This window comes from Mus pahari, chromosome 2 (genome assembly GCF_900095145.1).
Source record: "Mus pahari chromosome 2, PAHARI_EIJ_v1.1, whole genome shotgun sequence".
NCBI lineage: Eukaryota > Metazoa > Chordata > Mammalia > Rodentia > Muridae > Mus > Mus pahari.
The window spans coordinates 73,280,757-73,302,129 of NC_034591.1; the positions used below are offsets into that span (position 1 = coordinate 73,280,757).

The 21,373-nt window shown below is 49.9% G+C and overlaps 1 protein-coding gene across 1 annotated transcript; it reads left to right on the forward strand.

The window, feature by feature from the left end:
* The first annotated feature begins 276 nt into the window (after positions 1 to 276).
* On the forward strand, positions 277 to 20,862 carry Mturn (maturin, neural progenitor differentiation regulator homolog). Its single transcript, XM_021191660.2, has 3 exons — positions 277 to 494; positions 6,065 to 6,187; positions 15,843 to 20,862. The coding sequence occupies exons 1-3, from the start codon at positions 333 to 335 to the stop codon at positions 15,951 to 15,953; spliced, it is 396 nt and encodes a 131-aa protein (XP_021047319.1). The 5' UTR covers positions 277 to 332; the 3' UTR covers positions 15,954 to 20,862.
* The last annotated feature ends 511 nt before the right edge of the window (positions 20,863 to 21,373 follow it).

Here is a 21,373-nt window from a genome sequence, read left to right on the forward strand (position 1 = left end):
CGTCCCTCGCGGGTTCCAGAGAAAGCCTTCCAAACTGGCTCCAAACCGGGGGTCGGGAGCCAGCCCCGCCCCACCCCGCCGCCACCTGCAGAGATGGGCGCCCCGCCCACATCCTGACGTCACCGAGCTCCGGGCGGCGCCGGGAAGGGCTCCGAGGATTGGCCGGGGTTCATGACGTCACGAGCCGGGGCGGCCCCGGGCTGGCTGGGCTCCGGGGTGCTCGGGTTCCTTTCAAGGCGGGCGGTGGGGGTGGGGGCGGGGCGGAGGCGGAGCGGGCGGTGTAAACAGACCCGGGAGCCGTGAGCCCCGGAGGAGGCGCGGGCGGCGCCGCCATGGACTTCCAGCAGCTGGCAGATGTCGCGGAGAAGTGGTGTTCCAGCACGCCTTTTGAGCTCATCGCCGCCGAGGAGACGGAGCGCAGGATGGACTTCTACGCCGACCCGGGCGTCTCCTTCTACGTGCTGTGTCCGGACAACGGCTGCGGCGACAGCTTTGTGAGTGCATGGGACGGGCGCGCTCCGCTTCGCCCAAGCTCCTCCAGGGCGTCCGGGTGGGGCGGATAGCGGTGGCAGGGGGCCAGGGAGCGGAGGTGTGGCGATCTACCGGACCATCCCGCACCGGGCGCGTGGCTCAGAGCATCCCAGGGGAGCCTCTGTGGGGCACCCACCGGGCGGGGCTCACACCCCTGCGGCAGGATCTGAGGTCGGGTCCCCGAGCGGTGTCAGTCCTCCTCGGGGTCTCAGACACAACTCTGCAGCCACCCCTCCCAACAGGGCCCCCTCCCCAGCCTGCGAGTCTCTCGAACGGACACAAAGCCTCTGTCCACACCCGCAGTGATAGATCTTTTGGACCCTCTTTGCGGAATTACGCCCTGGAGCTTAAAAATGCACGCGCGTGCACACGCGCGCGCTCGCGGGGGCACGCCTATCCCGGGTCTCCTGCTTCCCTAGCTCCTCAATGAGCTGCCAGCAAGTGTGTATAGCCCATGCGGGTTCTAGCCTGCCATGAGGCTACTGTGTCCTCGCAGAGGCCTTTCGGCTTTTCCAGAGGAAGAACCCACACACCCAGGTCCAGAGAGACCAGAACCAGGAACTACAGCGACCAAACCTTTGACCAGCATGCCTCCCACTAGGTATTCTGGTGCTGACAGTTTAGGAAGGAGATGCTGAGAGCACGCGGTTGTGATGGGAGGTGTGGAGGCAGGGCGGGGATGGCGCGCTGTGGAGTGTTTGTAAGCACTGTAAATAATAGTCCCCAAATGTAAGATGGAGGCAGCTGGGATGAGGGTAATCGTTTAGACGACGGCCTGAGGCTGGAGGCGCTGCTGCTGCAGAGGAAGATGGGGTGGTGCATGGTGCATCGACCGCTTGGCTCATCAGGTGAAATGACAAAGCTGGACCTATCCCCCACCCCGCTAGATCCGCACACCTCATCCATCCATGGGAAGTTCAGCCTAGGATCCCTGAGACCCGGACAGGACAGGTGCACATCTGCCCAATAAAGTATGTTCCTAGCTCTGGATGGCCGGCTAGACTTAGGTTCTGTTCACTTGTCTTCCCTTGAGTTGCCTGTCCACAAAATTAGTTCCTTAATACCAGTTCTCTGGCAATCTTTGAAGTAGACCTAGCAGTCTGGTGCACAGCAAGTGTCCTGCAAATTTAAAGTTCAGAGACGTGGTGTTCCCCCCTATCTTTGTATAAACTCTTACCTGGAACTAAGGATGTAGCTTGGTTAGTAGAGCACTTGTGTAATGTGTGCAAAATCTGTTGAGCATTTGAAGGAATTTGAATTAAGTAGCATCTCTGCTATTTGGAGATTTTTGTTAACAGTAAGACTTAGCGTCTTTCAGTTTACAAAGTTTAAGATTGTTTAAATAGTTACAAACACTGATGAAGGCTTGGTCTCCCCTTGGTCAGAGGTATCTAACTGACAGATGGCACTGTGCCTCTAAGGACCGGTAGTTGGCTCTGAAGGAATATAGCAGTACTTAGCCCTGATTCTGTTTGGACATCCCTCAGTGCATACATTTCTGTCTGCGTTCTTGGGTACATCACTCTCTGCCAGGCTTAAACAACTATGTCCTCTTGTTACCTGACTTCAAGTGGCAGCCTGTTGTCACTGGATGCCAGGCAAGACTGCTTGGGAGTACCCCTGGCTTATGGTGCTCATATCTGGGAGCCTGTGTTAGTGTAATCGCTATAAATGTCACTGCCATCTGCGAGACAGATTCCAGCCCCAATTCTAAAAACCTTCTAACTCCCCCTCTTCCCCACTCAGTGTCCAGATCATCAGAGTTCTGCCAGCATCGTGAGGAAAGCATATGCAAGCCCTTTTCCTCCATGCCTATGAGGGCACTTGGGGTGAACCCTCACATGGCCTGTCTCCTCCTGTACCCGGGCGCGACCTCAGGATCTTGTCTTCTGGTGCTGGGGACCCGAATTCAGGTCTTCATGCTTATACAGCAAGCACTTGACCCACTGAGCCATCTGCTTAGCCTTGAAAGACGTCATCTCACTGGGCCTCGAAAGAATTCTACGAGGTAGATGTTGTACCCATTTTATAGGCGAGGAAACTGAGGCTTGATGTGTAAGAGACTCTGATGGCCCAGGTCTCTGTGGCCTCACTGAGTTGGCCCACGGTAGCTTCAGAGGCTCGAGGACAAAGGGGCCTTTGGATGCCACTCCACTGGGCAGCTCCTGGGGCCTTTGTTGCCTCCTCGCCTTACAGGCTACCTGCCAATGTAGCCCCTTTCCAAACTGCCCACCATGTTGGGGATCGTGACTTCACAAGTGACAGGAAGGGCTGTGCCACCCAGGAGGAGGGGGCAGGAACTGGGCAACCAGCTGGCAGTTCTCTCTTCTGCCAACTCAGAAGCTCTTGAGGGCTATCAGCCCTGAGAAGGGGATTGTGGGCAGCCATTCAGGTACCAGGGAACATAATTCTGTGTGTGTGTGTGTGTGTATACACGTATGTACACATGTTCATATGCTCCTGTGCACTCACAGATATGCTGGTTTGTGTCCGGTTGGAGCACTGGTTGCCCTCCTCCCTTGTCCACTAATTGAAGAGTGACTACACATCACCTAGAATAGAGATTACTGATTGCGGGGACAGCTGGTTTACCGTATAGTTCCACCTTCCTTGGATGCACAATTTTGTGCCATTTCAACCCCTCTGATCCAAACAAACAGCAATGGCCATATTATAAAAGAAAGCGCGCTCACGGAGGGACTCGTGGTCGCATGCAGGTTTGCACAGTTCCCATTTGTGAGCCTGTCTGTGATGTACTTAGGTGGAGCTGCACTGTGGTCTTGCGATGGTGGGAAGGAGGAAAGGCGTCTCTTTATCTACCATGTTTGGTTGCTCCATCCACAGTGAGATAATCATACTGTAGCCCGTTACTACTGTGAGCGCTGTATGAGGAGCCAAAAATAGAATCAATTCATAGAAGTGAAACAACTTCATAAAAGTAATTTCAAGGAAGAACAAAGCCCCTTGTAAAGTTGGTAACATTGGGGTGTTAGGAGCCCAGATGACTGGCAACCAGCACTCCGCTTACCTGCTAATTGATAGGCAGTCTGCAGGCAGAGGCCTGTGATTTTCAGCCCCTCCCCCTCTAAGTATAACTGCTGTCTGTGACTTACATATGGCTGAGCCAAGGCCCCCTTAGGCAGCATGCACAGAGGCACTTGAGGGCATGCAAGCAAAACCCCTGTGGGGTGTTCTCTGCCTTCTGCTGCCTGTGTAGCCACAAACAAGGCACTTAACCTCTTGAGCACCAGTTTCCTCCCTGACAGAATGCTCAATACGATGAGCAGGTTGCCTTAGTTATGGCTGACTGTGTTCTCCCCACTGGGTGTGCAAGTGCGTTGGGCGCCACAAAGTGGCTTGTGATTTCTGTGTTCTGTCTGCTATGTGGATTTTAGAATAAGAGACACCAATTAAAAATAGAGCAATAGCAGACACTCCACGCTTCAGCTAGGATGGCCCATGGTGATATTGGTTTGGGGACCTTCTTTAGATGCCAAAATCTGAGGCTACTCAGAGCTAGTATATGAAATGACATATTTACACACACCCTGCACCTAACCCTGTATGCCTTAACTGGGTTAGATTACTGAGGACATATAGTCAGTGGGAATGGGAAGTAAGTGGGGTTTGTTTTATATTGTCCAGGGACTACTCTGTGCTCTGAACCCCTCTTGGTCTCACCAGCTTACAGCTATAAGTCTAGCAGCATGCCCCCAGGACAAGAAGAACTCAGAGGGACTGAGTTAGCTTAGTGATCGAACGTCACACTTTGATGACCGGGTCTTGTCATCTCTCTGTAGAAGGTGGCACACACTCCCTGCCCGGGACTTGCTTGTGCTGTCTTAGCTGGATGAGCTCAGGCCTGCTGTAACAGAAAGAGGTACAGAAGGCCTATAGTCACTGTGTTCCCATGGGGCATTTGGAGTGGCAGGTCACTCAGGGTGGGGACAGCGAAGGCCACATCACTGCAGCTGGGGGCTGTGGTCAGTAGTGGAACTACTCGAGTTCTCAGTGAAAAAATGTGAAAGGTAGCCAGAAACCCCAGGAGGAGGGCCTGCCTGAAGTCTACATTGTAACAAGCATCCCAGTGACAGTCAACAGTTAAGACCCCAGCTCTGCTGCCCTTCCTGCTCCCCAGCACCGGAGGCCTGCGCTCGCTCACCCCGGCTCCAAGCGTCCTCCATACCCGCAGCAGCCAGCACTCTTCAGTCTGACACTCCCAGCTAAGCTATTTCTGTGGCTGCAGCTAGTTTCTCCAGTTCCTGCTGTAGTGTTTTCCTGGCTAATGTGGGTGTTTGGTTATATGTGCTTGGAGTATTTTCCCGGCTGCGGTTACAGTGGCTGTACCTTATGGCCCAGGACTCTGGGACTTCAGCTGCCCAACCTGGTTTTAGGTTTCTTTCCTTTTATCATTTTTCTTCTCTCTCTCTCTCTCTCTCTCTCTCTCTCTCTCTCTCTCTCTCTCACACACACACACACACACACACACAAAATGGTTATGTCTCAAGTCATCCTGTCTTGTATTCTAACAGTGCTAGGTACCTTTAATTTTGGAAAGAAGTAGTTTAAATAAAGTTAAATACTTTATGTTTGTAAAGACAGTAGAAATAAGATGATTAGCGGTCTGTGGATGGCGTCTTTTCAAGTTGTCATGACCCGAGCCCATGTTTCTTCATGGTGCCTCGAAGACAGTGATTCCAGTTAAGGTTTTTGTTCGTTTGTTTGTTGGTTGGTTGGTTTTCATTATTTCTGATTTATTTATTGCTTTGTATATCTGAGTCTTTTGCCTGCATGTACGTATGTGTACTGCGTATGTGCCTGGTGCCTACAGAGGTGCTTCTTCATCCAAACCTCAAGTCTATTTCTCTAGCTTATTCTAGGTCTTTGCCCATAATTTAAAAGATGTGATAACATAGATTTCCTCACCTAGATCAATGCCCCCCAGCCCCAGTAACAGCAGCAAACCTGGATGCAGACTGTTAGCCATGTGTGCCAGGTTAGTTATGATGCCTGGGTAGGATGCCCTCCTAATGTGCTGAGGGGGACAAGGACCCTGAGCAAGACCAGGCTTCCTAAGTGGCTCAGTGCTGACTTTGCATAGCCTCCTGAATTCATTTCAGTCTGGAGAAATTTACCAACATCCCCACTCAAGGGCTGATCTGCAGAGGGAACACCCTGTTCCAAGTTCATGATTACAAACTAGTTAATTAATTCTTCAGCTGTAGCTGGAGGCAAAGTTAAGGAATTTGGAGGCAAAGGCTCTGATTCCACTCCTCCTCAGCCCCTTTAAAGTCACCCTCAGGCTCCTGCTGAGAGGATGGGCGGGGCAATACCTGTTGGCCTCCCAGTTGAGACTGGGAGCAAAAAGCTTGGGGGAATTCTATGGCTTTGACATCCAGCCCTTGCCATGCAAACCAATGAAGACCAAGGAGTGGATTTCACTCTGCAATGGAGGCTGACTTCCAGTGAGGGACTCTCTAAAACTCTAGGGGAATGACTTGTGTTCTTTGTTTCCGTTTCCTCCTTGCCACAGCACGTGTGGAGCGAGAGCGAGGACTGCCTGCCCTTTTTGCAGCTGGCCCAAGATTACATCTCTTCCTGCGGCAAGAAGACACTCCATGAAGTCTTGGAAAAAGTCTTCAAGTCCTTCAGACCTGTAGGTGCTGCACGGCTTCCGAAGCCACCCTGTACCCCTCCGTCACTGCACACTGATTACAGGGATGGGCGGGAGAGTGGGCAGACCCAGGAGTGTTCTGTCTGCTTATTGGCCCTGTAGTCTGAAGAGAGCAGCCACTATGGGGAGGCAGAAAGTGGATGCACCATAGCTGGTTGGTACAGGGCCGAGGGCTATTTCTAGCCTCGGTTTAGAAGTACTGACAGGGTGGAGGCAAAGAGCCTTTACGGAAAGACGGGGTATTCTAGTTTTCACCCAGTAGACTCCAAACCCACCCGGAAGCCGTGGGTTTTGTCTGTTCTGCTTTGCTTTTGCGTTTTATCATTGTGGTGTTTGCATCAGGGGTATGGCTGGAGATCTAGATAAAGGATGTCCATACTTGTGCCTGTGAGGAAGGGCACCTTTGGATCCTGAGTCCTTTCTTGTCTCAGGTCTCAAAAACACTTGCATAAAGCTTGCCTCCCCTCTCAGGATTTTGGACTGTGCGTTTCCGTGCCAAGCTGGTGGTCGGTCTGCCTTCATGCTAGCTGATGAACACGTCCAGTGAATACTCGCCCCTTGTTTGATGTTTTTTTTTTTTTAACTTCACTTCCCTCTCTCTTCCAGCGTCATCCCCAGCATCACAGTACGCCCCGCCCTAGCTTGCTTCTTTGCCCACTGTGATTATATTGCATGTATTTGGCAGTGTGCTGTGGAATTTCTGTGTATTTCTCAAGCTGTTTTCAGTCTTCTCTACTAAATATTGCAAGCTTGTTTCACAGTCCTCTGAACACAGGGAGGTTGGTTGCATAACATTTCAAGGTCAGTAAGTCTGTTTGGCATCTTTTGTGTCTCCTGGCTCGAACTTCTGGTATCCCTCATTTGTGTGTGGTGTGGTCTAAGTGCAGGTTAGTGTGTTTGCAAGTTCATGGGCAGGGATAAATGGAGACCCTGAAGCGCCTTTCACAGGACTTGTTGGCTCTGCTAGGACTTGAGAGCTGTGTCTGCCTGAGGTGGCCTTCATTGCTTGATTTGTAGGTCCTAGGCATTCTAGGGGATTAAAAAAATAATAATAATAAAACAAACAAATGACCCAGCTTCAGACCTTGTCTCTTTTAGTTCATTGTCCCAGGAATATGGACCTTTGGAGGGCCTCCTGGGTAAAGTGGGGACCCTGCTGTAGTTGTTCCCTTAAAGGACCCCGGGCTTTGACCTGTAAGTACAGTACACTCTCCTGCTTTCCCATCCAGGTTAGGCTGACATCTCTGGCTTCCAAGTCCCCACTGTCCCCAAGAGGTTATTTCCATGTCTAATACTTGAACTGTCTTTAGCTGTTCTCAGTGGAAGGGCGAGAACATTATCATTAGGAGAAGTAGAACCTCAGTGGGTTTTGCCTGGGAATCTTCAGTGAGAAAGCTATTTCAGAGTCATGACCATGGGGAGAGCCAGGGGTTGGGGATGGGGTGCCAGGCACAAAGACACCTCTGAAAGAGAGCCTAGGGTCAGGAGATTGATTGCCTGTGTTCCTGATATAGGAAGTACCCACCGAGCTACAGGGTTTGGAGTTGGAAACCTGGGCACAGTGAGAGGGGAGTTCAGGAAGACATAGGGTCTCATAGCTGTGGAAGGACTTGGGTTTGCCAGCTATGGAGAGCCGGAAGAAATAGAGCAGGGGTTGGGGGTGGGGCATGATGATGTCCTTTCTTCAGAGGTGCCCTCTTGCAGACTGAAGTGCTCCCTCCGATCGATCGACTGTCAGCAGGAAGGGTAGGACCAGAACAGAAAGCACTGCCACCTTCCAGGCAGATGTGAGGCCAGCTTAAAAATAGCAAAAGTGGAACAGGAGCCTGGGACGCTGGAGATGCCTGGAAAGTCGACCCAGCTCACCTCGCTGTTGGGTTGCAGTGGAGTCTAAGAAAATGAGGAAGTGATGAGGGAGCGTCACAGTGGAAGATGAGACAACCGGGAGGGCTTGTGGGAGGAAAAGCTAGGGTCTGGTGCTTAAACCTCAGTTTTGCTGGACTGAGAAAAACCCTGTACCCCTCCTGTCCCTGCTGCTCTCAACTAAGTGTGGAGCTTTGAAAGAAGGCACAGGCAGGGTTTGGCGGCTGCTGTCCTAGTTGAGAGAAGACCCTTATCCAGTCAGGAAGATTAGGAGCCAGGAAACCAGTGCCCTGTCCCCCTGGGTGTCGGGAGTTACACGGCGCTCTCCCTAAGACAGCTGCATTCTGGGTGTCAGGTGTGGGGCTCTAAAATGCCAGTGTGCCCCCTTCCAGTCACGATTGTTTTCACAAGGTCATCAGCCAGTCACCTGCCTCGTGCAGTCTCTCCACAGAGATAAGGACATATCTGTAGCCTTCCGCTGCCCCCAAGGGACCCCGTCATCCCTGTTTGCTTGACCTTGCTAAAAAGCTGGCCCATGGCAGCCGCAGCCTGAAGAGCGGTCTCGCCTCAAGGCCGTGCCACCTGGATGGAGCTGTATCTGTGGACTGCGTTCCCTTCGTCTTGCCTGCACTTCCTACTCCAAAATAATCAACATCCCAGAGCCTCATTCCGCACACTCTGAGATCTGATCGGATCTTTGAAGAAAGTGTCACTCTTTCCCCCACTTTGAGCCATCCTTCCTCCTTCCGTTTTTCTCCTACTTCATCAGATTTCCCACAAAAATGTTCTAGTTGTCTGTTGCCAGAGCCCTGTTCTGGAGGGTAAGGGACAGCACAGCATAGTTGGCTTTTGCCTCCTGGGAGCTGATTAGGAGGAACACCGGCCACTGAGCAGGGTGAAGCCAGGATACAGGCAGAGCCTGTGTTGGCTCAGGCTGCTGCTCTCTCAGGGAGGAGCCTCTCTCCCCTCTCTCCTTCATGGAGGCTGGGTACTGTACCCGTGCCTGTGGTAGCATTGAATGCTGTTTTGGCTAATGTCACTGTGATGGTCCAGGGCTCTAGTTCCTGTGTCTCCCATGACTTCTTCCTCCGTGTGGCCCAGTCTTATCTCTGAGGATGCTGTGACACTGTACCAAGGGGTTCCTACCAGAAAACCACACCCTTGGTTCTGCACACTAGTGCGAGGGAGACCAGTGTTTGAAGGCTGCATCCAGCAGCGGGAAAGGCAGGGAGGACGCCACAGAAAATCTTCATGGCCCAGAGCAGTGCTTGGGCCAAGCCCTTGCCTCTGTCCCTGCCATCTGGTTGGTAGCCTTGAAGGAGTGAAAGACCCCACCACGGCCAAGCCGCCCAAGTGGTTCAGAAAGCCCAAGAGAAAAATGTTTTTTTCCTGTTCATGTAGATTTGCATTAATGACATTAAGAAATTGGAAATCTAACCTTTCCATATCTTTTGTTTTCTGCTCATGTTATGAACACTCAGGCCTTGTCATTTTTAGCCAAGTGGCAGTGACACCTTTAATGCCAGCAATCAGGAGGCAGAAGAAGGCAGATCTCTGACATTGAGGCCAACCTGGTGTATAGAGCAAATTTCAGGACAGCCAGGACTAAACTGAGGAACAGTGTCTCAAGAAAACCAAAAGAAAAACCAAAACAAAGTAAACAAACAAAAACAAAACCTCGGCATTTTTTGGAAGGCCAGTGCCAGTGCCCCCACCACAGCGAATGCCCCCACCACAGCGAATACCCCTTCCACAGTGAATGCCCCTGCCACAGCGAATGCCCCTGCCACAGCGAATGCCCCACCACAGCAAATGCCCCTCCCACAGCGAATGCCCCACCACAGCGAATACCCCTTCCACAGCGAATGCCCCACCACAGCGAATGCCCCTGCCACAGCGAATGCCCCACCACAGCAAATGCCCCTCCCACAGCGAATGCCCCACCACAGTGAATGCCCCTGCCACAGCGAATACCCCACTACAGCAAATACCCCTACCACAGCGAATGCCCCTGCCACAGCGAATGCCCCTACCACAGCAAATACCCCACCACAGCGAATGCCCCACCACAGCGAATGCCCCTACCACAGCGAATGCCCCGCCACAGCGAATGCCCCTACCACAGCGAATGCCCCTGCCACAGCAAATACCCCACTACAGCAAATACCCCACCACAGCGAATGCCCCTACCACAGCGAATACCCCACTACAGCAAATACCCCACCACAGCGAATACCCCTACCACAGTGAATACCCCACCACAGCGAATGCCCCACCACAGCGAATACCCCTGCCACCGCGTGTCCACCACTCTTCCCCTGTCCACCCCTACCTCCATCTTGCCTCTCCTTCTCCCTCCTAATATAAACAAGACTGGTTGAAACTCATCTTGAGTTTTAGGACAGACAGTTTCAAACCCCCTAAAACTTTAACTAGTCTTGCTGCCCAGAGTGGGGCTTCTAGGCCCCCCTCAGAGCAGAAATGCAGAGACCGGTCCCCCGCGGCTCCGTGAGCCAGCATCTGCACTGTAGGTAGTGTTCTCGGTGAGTCAGAGACAGGTCAGGTGTGAGAGATGCTGCTCCTCCCTTGGAAGAGGCATGCAGGGAAGCCTGAAGCCACAAGGACGTACTATATTCACCAAGACTCTAGCGGATCCAGGACGCTCGAGACGCTAGAGGCCGAGTATACCTCGCTCCCAGCGCAAAGACAGCAGCCCAAGGTGGCGGATGTGCGCCCCTTCAGGGTGCCACAGGCCAGCCACAGCCTCAAGTAATTTGCACCTTTGTCCACCGGACCTGAAATTCGTCCCACAGGAGACCAGGGCCTAGAGAAGTTTAATTCTCATGTGGTGGCAGCTCTTTCTTTCCAGTGGAGGCCCACATAGCCTGGTGGGCCTAGCCGTTTTTGTGATTATGGACAGTTTATGTGACTGTGTTCCAAGGGAGCTTTGTGGACAGTTAGGCCTGGAATGCCAGTGTGTTCCTTTACCCAATGAGCAGAAACGTGTTTGAGGCCCAGGCTGCTGGAAAAAAAAAAAAAAATCACTAAACTAGGATTGCCCAGTTGTAACTGTCGGGAATCGTTTAGCCAGATCAGGCCTGGCGGCGGCGGTTTTGCCGTTTCCATTCTCACATAAGAACACGTGGGCACAGACACAATAAGGGCTCCAGCTCCTTACCAGGCTGTTTGTCATCTCACTTCTGATTTAGATCCTCCACCACCCATGCTATGGAATGTTGGCAGCCGTGCTGGATTGCTACATATCTGTATGATGCTTTTGGAACTCTGGGCTTTAGTTCTGGTTGCCATAACAGGTTGCCATAATGTAAACCTTACTTGTATACATTTCCTACTAGGGATGCATTTTGAAAACGTGTCTTGTCCAGTAGGAAGCATGGAAACTTCCCGGTGCCAGGCTGGGCATTGACAAGCATACCTTCAGCAGCTTGCCTGGTGGGCAGGTATGGGCAGACCGCAGTCAAGTCAGCAGAGTTTGAGTCCTGGCTCCACTGTTAACTCAGTGACTCTGGGTAGTCTCTCAGTGTCTCATGGTCTTGAGAACCATATGTAACGCTGCTGGAGATAGCACTAGGCACACGCTAAGCTGATAGCACCGTTTTCATTCAATCTGAAGTATAGCCACCTTGTTTGCCTCCCTTGGGTGCTGCGTGCAAGTCCAAGGATAGAGTGCAGAGGCTAGCAGGGAGGTCTCCTTCCTGTTTCCTAGAGTGCTCATTCACAGCTGGTGTCTCCCAGAGCCCAGCACAGCAGGAAAGAGGCAGAAGGAGGCTAGAGTCAAGCTAGTTGCACAGTGGGAACTCCTCCTCGGGATGGCTGAACCCACGGTGCTTTAGATCAGGAAGCTCCTTAGCCCAACCAGATGCATGTCTGTAAGGCTGGGCAGTGGGCAGACTGCGAATAGACTGTGGGCAGCTCTTTCCTCTGAGCTCCAGCTCAGATCCTAGTTCTTGCCATACGTGGAAGGGTGCATGCCGGAGTCAGGGGCCTGAAGGTCAAGTGCCATCTTCCAGCCTCTTGATCTGTTTGCAGAACCTGTGCGAAGGAGCCTTAGAAATCCGGAGCACTGTAAGTCGCTGCTTCTCTTTCCCATTCCGAAAATGCCAGGGCTGATTGGGTCCACAGAGAGGGAGGGTGCTTCCTGCCCCAGGGACTCGTCCTGAGGCTGGCACCGTAGAGCTAGAAGTATGTGTAGGAAGTCATGTGGAAGAGTAAGGTGTGTATTCCAAGCTTCTGGGCTAATATCCTCTTATCAGTGAGTGCATACCATGTGTGTTCTTCTGTGATTGGCTTACCTCGCTCAGGATGATATCGTCCCAATCCACCCATTTGTCTACGATTTTCACGAACTCATAGCTGAGTAGTACTCCATTGTGTAAATATACCACAGTTTCTGTATCCATTCCTCTGTTGAGGGACATTTGGGTTCTTTCCAGCATCTGGCTATTATAAATAAGGCTGCTATGAACATAGTGGAGCATGTGTCCTTATTACCAGTTGGAAGATCTTCTGGATATATGCCCAGGAGTAGTATAGCTGGATCCTCTGGTAGTACTATGTCCAATTTTCTGAGGAACCACCAAACTGATTTTCAGAGTGGTTGTACCAGCTCGCAGTCCCACCAGCAATGGAGGAGTGTTCCTCTTTCTCCACATCTTTGCCAGCATCTGCTATCACCTGAGTTTTGATTTTACCCATTCTAACTGGTGTGAGGTGGAATCTCAGGGTTGTTTTGATTTGCATTTCCCTGATGATTAAGGATGTTGAACATTTTTTCAGGTGTTTCTCAGCCATTCAGTATTCCTCAGTTGAGAACTCTTTGTTTAGCTCTGTACCCCATTTTTAATAGGGTTATTTGGTTCTCTGGAGTCTAACTTCTTGAATTCTTTGTATATATTGGATATTAGCCTTCTATTGGATTTAGGATTGGTAAAGATCCTTTCCCAATCTGTTGGTTGCCATTTTGTCTTATTGACAGTGTCCTTTGCCTTACAGAAGCTTTGCAATTTTATGAGGTCTCATTTGTCAATTCTTGATCTTACAGCACAAGCCATTGGTGTTCGGTTCAGGAATTTTACCCCTGTGCACATATGTTCGAGGCTCTTCCCCACTTTCTCCTCTATAAGTTTTCGTGTCTCTGGTTTTATGTGGAGTTCCTTGATCCACTTAGACTTGAGCTTTGTACAAGGAGATAAAAATGAATCGATTCTCATTCTTCTATTTGCAAAACACATGAAACTCAAGAAGAAGGAAGACCAAAGTGTGGATACTTCGGTCCTTCTTAGAAGGGGGAGCAAAATACCCATGGAAGGAGTTATAGAGACAAAGTTTGGAGCAGAGACCGAAGGAATGACCATCCAGAGACTGTCCCACCTGGGGATCCATCCCATTTACAACCACCAAACCCAGACACTATTGTGGATGCCAATAAGAGCTTGCCAACAGGAGCCTGATATAGCTGCCTCCTGAGAGGCTCTGCCAGTGCCTGACAAATACAGAAGTGGATGCTCACAGCCATCCATTGGACAGAGTACAGGGTCCCCAATGAAGGAGCTAGAGAAAGTACCCAATGAGCTGAAGGGGTTTGCAGCTCCATAGGAGGAACGACAATATGAACTAACCAGTACCCCCAGAGCTCCCTGGGACTAAACCACCAATCAAAGAAAACACATGGTGGGACTCATGGCTCTAGCTGCATATGTAGCAGAGGATATCCTAGTCGGTCATCAATGGGAGGAGAGGCCCTTGGACCTGTGAAGGTTCTCTGCCCCAGTATAGGGGAATGCCAGGGCCAGGAAGCAGGAGTGGGTGGGGGATTGGGGAGTATGGGGAGTGGGGAGGGGATAGGGGGTTTCAGAGGGGAAACCAGGAAAGGGCATAACATTTGAAATGTAAATAAAGAAAATATCTAATAAAAAAAGAAAAGGAAAGGAAAAAAAAGAGTAAGGTATGAAGCGGGGCAAGGGGGGAGGTATGGTTAGCCAATTAGCTTGCTGGATCTACTTCAGCAATGCGTGCTGAGGCCATGAGAGGGGATTGAGAGCTTCTTATGGATTGGGTTGGAGTTGAGTAACCCGTGTCCCCTGAGGAAGAATCATTATAGGTATGTGTATTTACAAACACACCTCACTGTACCACTCTAACCCAGGAATGTCATGGCTAACTAAACTGCAGTTTCATATTGAGCCTCTGAATCCATCAGAACCCAGCATTCCAAGTGGCCAGTTGCCACCTCAGGTTAAATTGGATGGATGCATCCGCAGTTAGTGGCATTCCGCTCTACAGAGTGGTCTTGTGTCTTCCTCTTGAGGTGTTCAGATGATGTTGAGGCTCCTGGTGCTGCGAAAGCATTCCCACTTTGTTAGACACTTCCCCTCACTCAACTGTGGGAGCTGGTGTCAGCAGCTCGTCAAATAAAAGCTGACCGCCAGCTTAGCAGCTGTCTACTTTCATTGTGACTAGCCATCTTCTCTCCCAGGAAGCAGATTCTGTCCTGTATTTCATTAGAATGTGGGACAACGGGGCTTCTCTTTTCCGTTCGAAGACACGTGAGATTGGTGTGCCAGGGCTGGACAAGCTTTCACTGTCCTTTCCCGAGTAAGCAGTAACTTTCTGACCTGTTGGCAGCGTGCATCTGTACTTGGCTGTGGCCATCTTGGCTTGTGACCGGTAATGCCTCACAGATGGCTTTGTCCTGCGTGCTTTCTTAGGGATCTGAGACCAAGAGCTCTAGAACTTAAGAATATAGGCATTGTCTTAGTTGGGACATCTGGCTTACTGTTCCTCCATTTGAGCCACAGGGAGAGTGGAGGAGAGGTGGCAGGGCGATAGAGAAGCCACATGAGGAGTCTTCAATGTCTTTATGCAGTTAATGTTTAGGTCACTGGGACCACTTAGTTAAGTGGCCTAAAGGTGATAAATCTGGAGTGGAATGTCTCTTGGTCACTCTTGACTCCGTCATCCTATACAGAAGTCCAGGAGCATGGAGGCCATGGCTTTCTGCCAGCACACAAGTTTTGGTTCATATTGATTGTGAGTGATTAGTACTATTCGGTATCTAATGGAAGATCAATGTCATTAAAAACTGTTGTCATGGGGCTGGAGAGATGATGGCTTAGCAGTTAAGGGTGCTTGTTCTTCTAGAGGACCTGAGTTGGATTCCAGCGCTGACTGCATGTAATGCTAGCTCCATCCACAAGATCTATCTTTAATCCCTCCCGAGTGCTGGGATTAAAGGCATGGATAAAGACAATCTATATCATAACTGACCATTTTTACATTTCATACTCATCTTATATCATTAAGTAATTTTAAAATTCAGCTTTAAGCCTATGCACATTGTTATCTTACTAACATGCCATAAAATTTAACCCTTTGCTACTGTACATCATATGTCTATGTGCCACTTATCGTAAATAACTGCAAGTGTTTGGGGGGGGAGGAAATTTAAGCAGAGGATTGATTTGGGGACATCTGCAGTGCTTGTGGTGTGATTCACCAACACCCTGGGAGCAGCATGCACATCTACCACATGTGTGGTTTGCGGGGCCATGCCTCCCCAAGGTCGCCAGTGGAATCAACAGACCGTGGAGACTCAGTATGTCCCCTGTTAAATGTGTAACCGTCGAGGTGGGGGAGGTGAGTCCAGGGTTGCGCTCGAAGTGCTAGGCAGGTGAATTTGGGTGTGTGATGCCTTTGGACCTCTGCCTGCAACGCTTACAGCTGCTGCTTTTCTTGTCCAATTTCTTCTCTCCAGTTGCTGGGGCTTCCAGACGCAGATGACGACGCGTTTGAAGAGTACAGCGCAGATGTGGAGGAGGAGGAGCCAGAGGCAGACCACCCCCAAATGGGGGTCAGTCAGCAGTAAACTCCTAAGTCACCTTGCAGAAGGGGAGTAAGCCCTGTGCACCCCATGGGGTCTGCTGCTCCCGATGGAGTTCTGTGCTCCTGGGGTAGCCCTTTTGCATTAGCATTTTAAAACAGGACATCTGGCTCCTGGCATCCGAATGAAAATGAAATACCTTTTAAATGACCACAGAATATCTGTGACGAGGTTTGCTCAGAAGTGACCGGAATTGTGGCCCCACCTTGGCGGGGTCTCTATGGAGATGTCCTGGTAGCTTTTGCCCCTTTGAAGTTAGAGTCTGTCCGTGTTGTGGCTGCCTGTTCCCTCTTGAGTTTATGTTGGAGGATTAATGTTTCCCAACTGGAATGTAGAGAACTCTGAATGTATTAAGGATGTGTTTTGAGTCCTCACAGGTGACCTTGCTGAGGAAAAGCATGACGGAGGAGAAATGCAGCCTGCACTATGTGTGTACCTTTTAAGTGTCCGTAAGTGAAAGGCTTCGCTTAGAAAGCATGAGTTTTCATATCTAGTCATGATCTGCACACGTGCAAGCGCAGAGGGTGAGGGTGGCTGAGGCTCCTCTGGAGAGCTCACCACTGTTGTGTTGGTTCCCCGGGCATGTAGCAGCCAGCCACTGGTCAGTGTAGATGTTTCCTGGGTATTTGATTGTTTTAAAGCATGCTGCTTCCAAAGCCGCTTTTAAAGTCTAATAATGGAAAGTGTAGATGGGGTGAAAGATACAAGACTGGTTTCTTGACACTGTTTATAAGCCTGCATATGAAACAGTAACCTTTTCTCTTTATGATGGGATGGCAGCTTTACTTAATCATGAGAACAGCCCGGATCTGAGCGAGTGCCCCTTAAGCTTTGAAGCCATAGATAAATCTAACAGGAAAAGAAACTAGGATAGAAATAGTAATAAAATGAAATCCTTTGCTTTCCTAATCTTTTATTCTTTAGAGAATGTCAAGAAGGGCTCCCAGTGAGTTAATTTATTTAAAATTATAATTAAATGCTCTAGGGAACCTACTTGCAGTGAAATTTTAAAGGGACCTGAAAGTAAGAATCTTAATTATGAGATTGCTTGGGTTACAAGAGGATAATTTAATGATCAGGACACACAGACAACTCCCAGGAGTATCTGCTCTCATCATTTAGCCAGTAAGTACTTAGCAGGACATTCTCTGATGCCACTGTGAGACCCTTCCACACGTGTCTTAGGTTCTCATAACTTAGGGTACAAGTGTCCCCTTGACAGTGCTTGGCTGCTCTGTGCATCCAGTTTGGGCGTGTTTCAAACGTACACCCACACCACTTATCTTACTGGTATTTTAAATTTAAAAAAGAAGAAGAAGATGATGATGAAGAAGAAGATGATGATGAAGAAGAAGATGACCACGACCACTTGCTCTGACAGGGGCTTGTGCGGATGGCCAGCATGTCTGGGCATTCTCTGTTTAACGCAGGGGCAGTTGGAAGAGTCCCATGCTCCTTGGTGTATTGTAGAATTCCACTGCTGGGTGATGTGACCCACTGGTTTCCATCCGTGCTTTTGTGTGTGTTTTACTTTCTGGAAGAAACTTATAAATTTCAAGCCCAGTGACTTCTCTTGAAGTAGCTCATTAGGAACGTCACGCTGAGTGCTCCTTCCAGGGTGCAAGGTTCAGCCTTTGAGTCCTGCCCATCATCCCACTTTGTGAGCACACAGCAGGAAAACTGAGCTCTCTGTCTTGTAGGTTCTGTCCAGGGCGGGTAACCTTCTTTTACATATGGTAGGTCGCACAAATATATGGCTTTTATGGCTAAATGAGGACGCCTGAGCAGTTTACTCCATTCTGAGGTAACCTGCAATTTTATACACAGAGGCTTCCAATCTAAATTTACATGTGTTTGAACATTAATATAAGAAGAATTTTTATCAAAAATGTTTTAAACTTTGACTAGATATACTTGGTGTTATCACATTAATGTTCTGTATTTGTACAAGTTGAGCTAAGACCCCCCCCCTCTCCTAGTGGTGCAGCGGGCTGCTAAAAACTCTCCTCTTCTGCCCAGGGATCAGGAAGCATCCCTGGATGTGGTTGATTTCCACGGCAAATCCCAGAGGCATCAACAGTCCTTGCGAGCCTCCTTCCCTCTGCTGTTGTGTGTCCCTTCCAGTGTGGGCCTGTGCGCACACCCGAGCCTACCCGTTCCACAGTGAGACAGATGGGACCCCTCCCAGCCTACAGAGGCAGGCATTCTAGTGGCAGCCATAGCATGGGGGAAGGGTCTTTGGGAATTAGGAGAGACACTTGCCCTTGACTGCAGGACACTGACAAGTTATGTGACTTCTCTATGAAACAGGGCAGTTTGCTCTTCCAGCTTTGAACACTGTCCTAATACAGCTGCCATAGGAAAGGAAGTCTGTGCGCAGAAGAGCAACAGCCCAGGACACCGAGGGACATGGGAAAGAGATACTTTGTAATTTTGCCAAAGACAGTGTCTTTAAGTTGCTGGTCATGCAGCTACTTTAGAATATGGTGGTCAGCGGATATCCAGATCCCCGGAGCCTGGGGTGGGCTCTATCCCAGGCAGCTGATGAGATTCTGTCACTTTGAGAGGTGGGTAAGCAGAGGTCCCAGAAGATCGTTTGTGTCTGTTGAATGTCAGTATCAGGTGGAGCTGCTCTGTGCCCCCACTACGCTGAAGGCTTTGGAGGTGGTAGGCAGGTAACCCAAGAGGGGAGACTGGCGTGAAGACTAGCTGGAGGAGAACGGCAGTGAACACTTTGCTTGTCCTATCACTCAGGAAAGTGACAGTGCAGACAGAGACAGTGAGAGAAAACATCCTGGGAAGGACTGATTGCATGCTGACCGATGTGACCAGCCAAAATCTGAATTGGCCACTGACAGCACTCCAGAGGCAGATCCTATCCCTCAGTGACCCACGGAGACATTTTTCTCATATATGTCAGGTTACTTTCCTCTGCCTGGTGATGGCATTGAGCCAAGCGGGCTTCAGACATCGAAGACCAGAGCCAGCGTGCGGAGCGAGGCCCGTGCAGTGCCGAGCTAGCATCACTAGGGTTCAGTCAGATCGAAGGGTCCACACTTGTGACTCCTGGGCTCCCTGCAGCACACGATACATTCTCTGTTTCCATGACCAGAGCGCAAAATGTCTGCTACGTGAGGAGATTGTCCTTGCACACTGGTGCCAGAACTAGGTTTTCAGTGTGCTTACGTCAGACTGTGTCTGGGGTGTGCAACCCCTGCTCAGTACAGGCAGAACTGTTCTCTCGCACAATGCCATGTCTCTGATCATTGTTTCAGTTTCTTCTCCGAGCACAAAGCATATGTTCAGGGTGTTGTGATCCCAGACTGGAATTTTTAGTTTTTGCATGTTAAAACTCACCAGTTGGGAAACAGTTTAATCAAATCTGTTTTTTTTTTTTCCAGTGAGAGGAATGTAGGGATGGGCAAGACATAATGTGTGTTGGGAGAAGGTGGACAGGTGCAGGTGGTGAGTTAGGTCTCCGTCCATCTGAGGTGTAAAGAAAGCACATAGCCCTCCCATACTTACCTTCTGGGACACAGGACGACTTGTGTCCTTGGCTCTTTCTAGAGAACTGGGTGCTTAGAGGATGCTGGTAATGGCTCTGTGACTTTCACGATGTCCCCTGCCAAGCCAAAGGCACAGCAAGTGTCCCGCACACCTGGTGGAATTCGTCTCCTTAAAAGTAAAATCGGCCACTAGCCAGGGAAGCTTGCCCTCAAGAGTGCTGGCTCAAGGGGGGCTGTGATGGCAGAATGTGGGCCATACCCACTCTCTCCTCCTCTGGTTTTTTCCAGTGAGAGGAATGTAGGGATGGGCAAAACTTAATGTGTGTTGGGAGAAGGTGGACAGGTGGGGGTGAGGAGTTAGGTCTCCGTCCATCTGAGGTGTAAAGAAAGCACATAGCCCTCCCATACTTACCTTCTGGGACACAGGACGAGAAGTGCTCCGGTGTCAGTGAAACTCGGGGGGGGGGGGGCTCTTGTCCCTGGAACAAACCTTGAGGGAGATGCCATGCATGGCTTCTTGCATCCTCTCCAGAGATGCATAAAACGTCTTTACATTAGAAACCCTCCTCCCTCACACAAACCCGGCGAGTCACTTTGGTTTGATGGTAGCTAGCGTGACGTGAGAAGCTGAGGTCCTTTAGGTTTTGTACAGAGCAGCTGTAAAACGTGCTGGGACACTAGCAGCCTGTGGTCGGCAGCCATGACCTTGAGCATTTCCTGTTAGAAACCCCATTCACCACACTGCAGCCTGAGTAGTTCCAAGCAGTTAAAAGTGTGCACCAAACTACGTAGGATTTGCGTTCAGTTTGATTAGGACTGCGATCGGGTGGTCCAGTGTGGGGGGAAAGCTGACAGTGTGCTCGTCATAATCCACCTTTCCCTGGGCTTTCCTTTTTGTCTCTCAAGGTTCTGTTTTAGCCAGAACCTTTTAAACTGGCAGAGACCAATGCTCTATACACATGCCAGCTTTCTAAAAGGCACTAAAATAAATATTCAGTGCTGGGCAAATCCAAACCCAGCTTTCAGATCAGTGCTTATTTGTGTACAAGTGAGTTTTCTCCAGAGAAGCAAACCGGAAGGAACAAAAGCCAGGGACTTCGTTGTTTGTTTCTGGTTGTTATTTTTATTTTTTTAGACAGGGAGTTTTTCCTGTGTGATGTGTGTGCTTTCTTTGAGTCTGTATTTCCTCTCAGAGAGCTCTCTTGTAAGTGACAAACTGAAATGGGTTGCCAAAAACTGTGTCCTTTGTTAAGAGGCTTCAGAGGGAACTGTGTAAATTTTCTCTGCACCTTGTCCCATCTGCTTCCTCCTCCCTCCCATGAGAGCAAGGACCACATCCGAGGATGTAATTACCATACGCTTGCTATTAAAGAGCCTTCCAGCCCTGGTGCTATTTGTCTTTACTCGGTTCACAGATTTTGGGTACAGGACACTGTGTGTGATTTATAAAGGAAAAGCCATGGGCACTGGGGCAGGAGGAAGCCATTACATCAAAGGTGGGTTTGAAGGTTGGTAATTCACACATTTGGGAGCATACATCTAACTAAATGGTCTGGCTAGTGTTTAGTAAACTAGTACTGGTTTCATAAGGGAGAATTCCTTTCTGCCAACCCAGTGAGGGGATGCTTTGTGCCACAATTAACAATCTCTATCCGGTGCAGGTCCAGTAACAGGATGAGATTTCCTCGGCACCTTGCTCCCAGCGGCCTTGATTCACTAGAGAAAGGCATGTCAGAGGAGCCCTGAAAGTTGGCAGCAAGTCTCATTTTTTATTTGAAGATCCAGTCTCTCACTTCCAATGAGGGGGTCTCTAAACTTGAAAATGGCTTAGCAGCTCCAGCTTGAGGCTGTGTGTGTTTAATGTCATTGGAGGTCCTCAGTCTTGGCCAGAGATTCTGA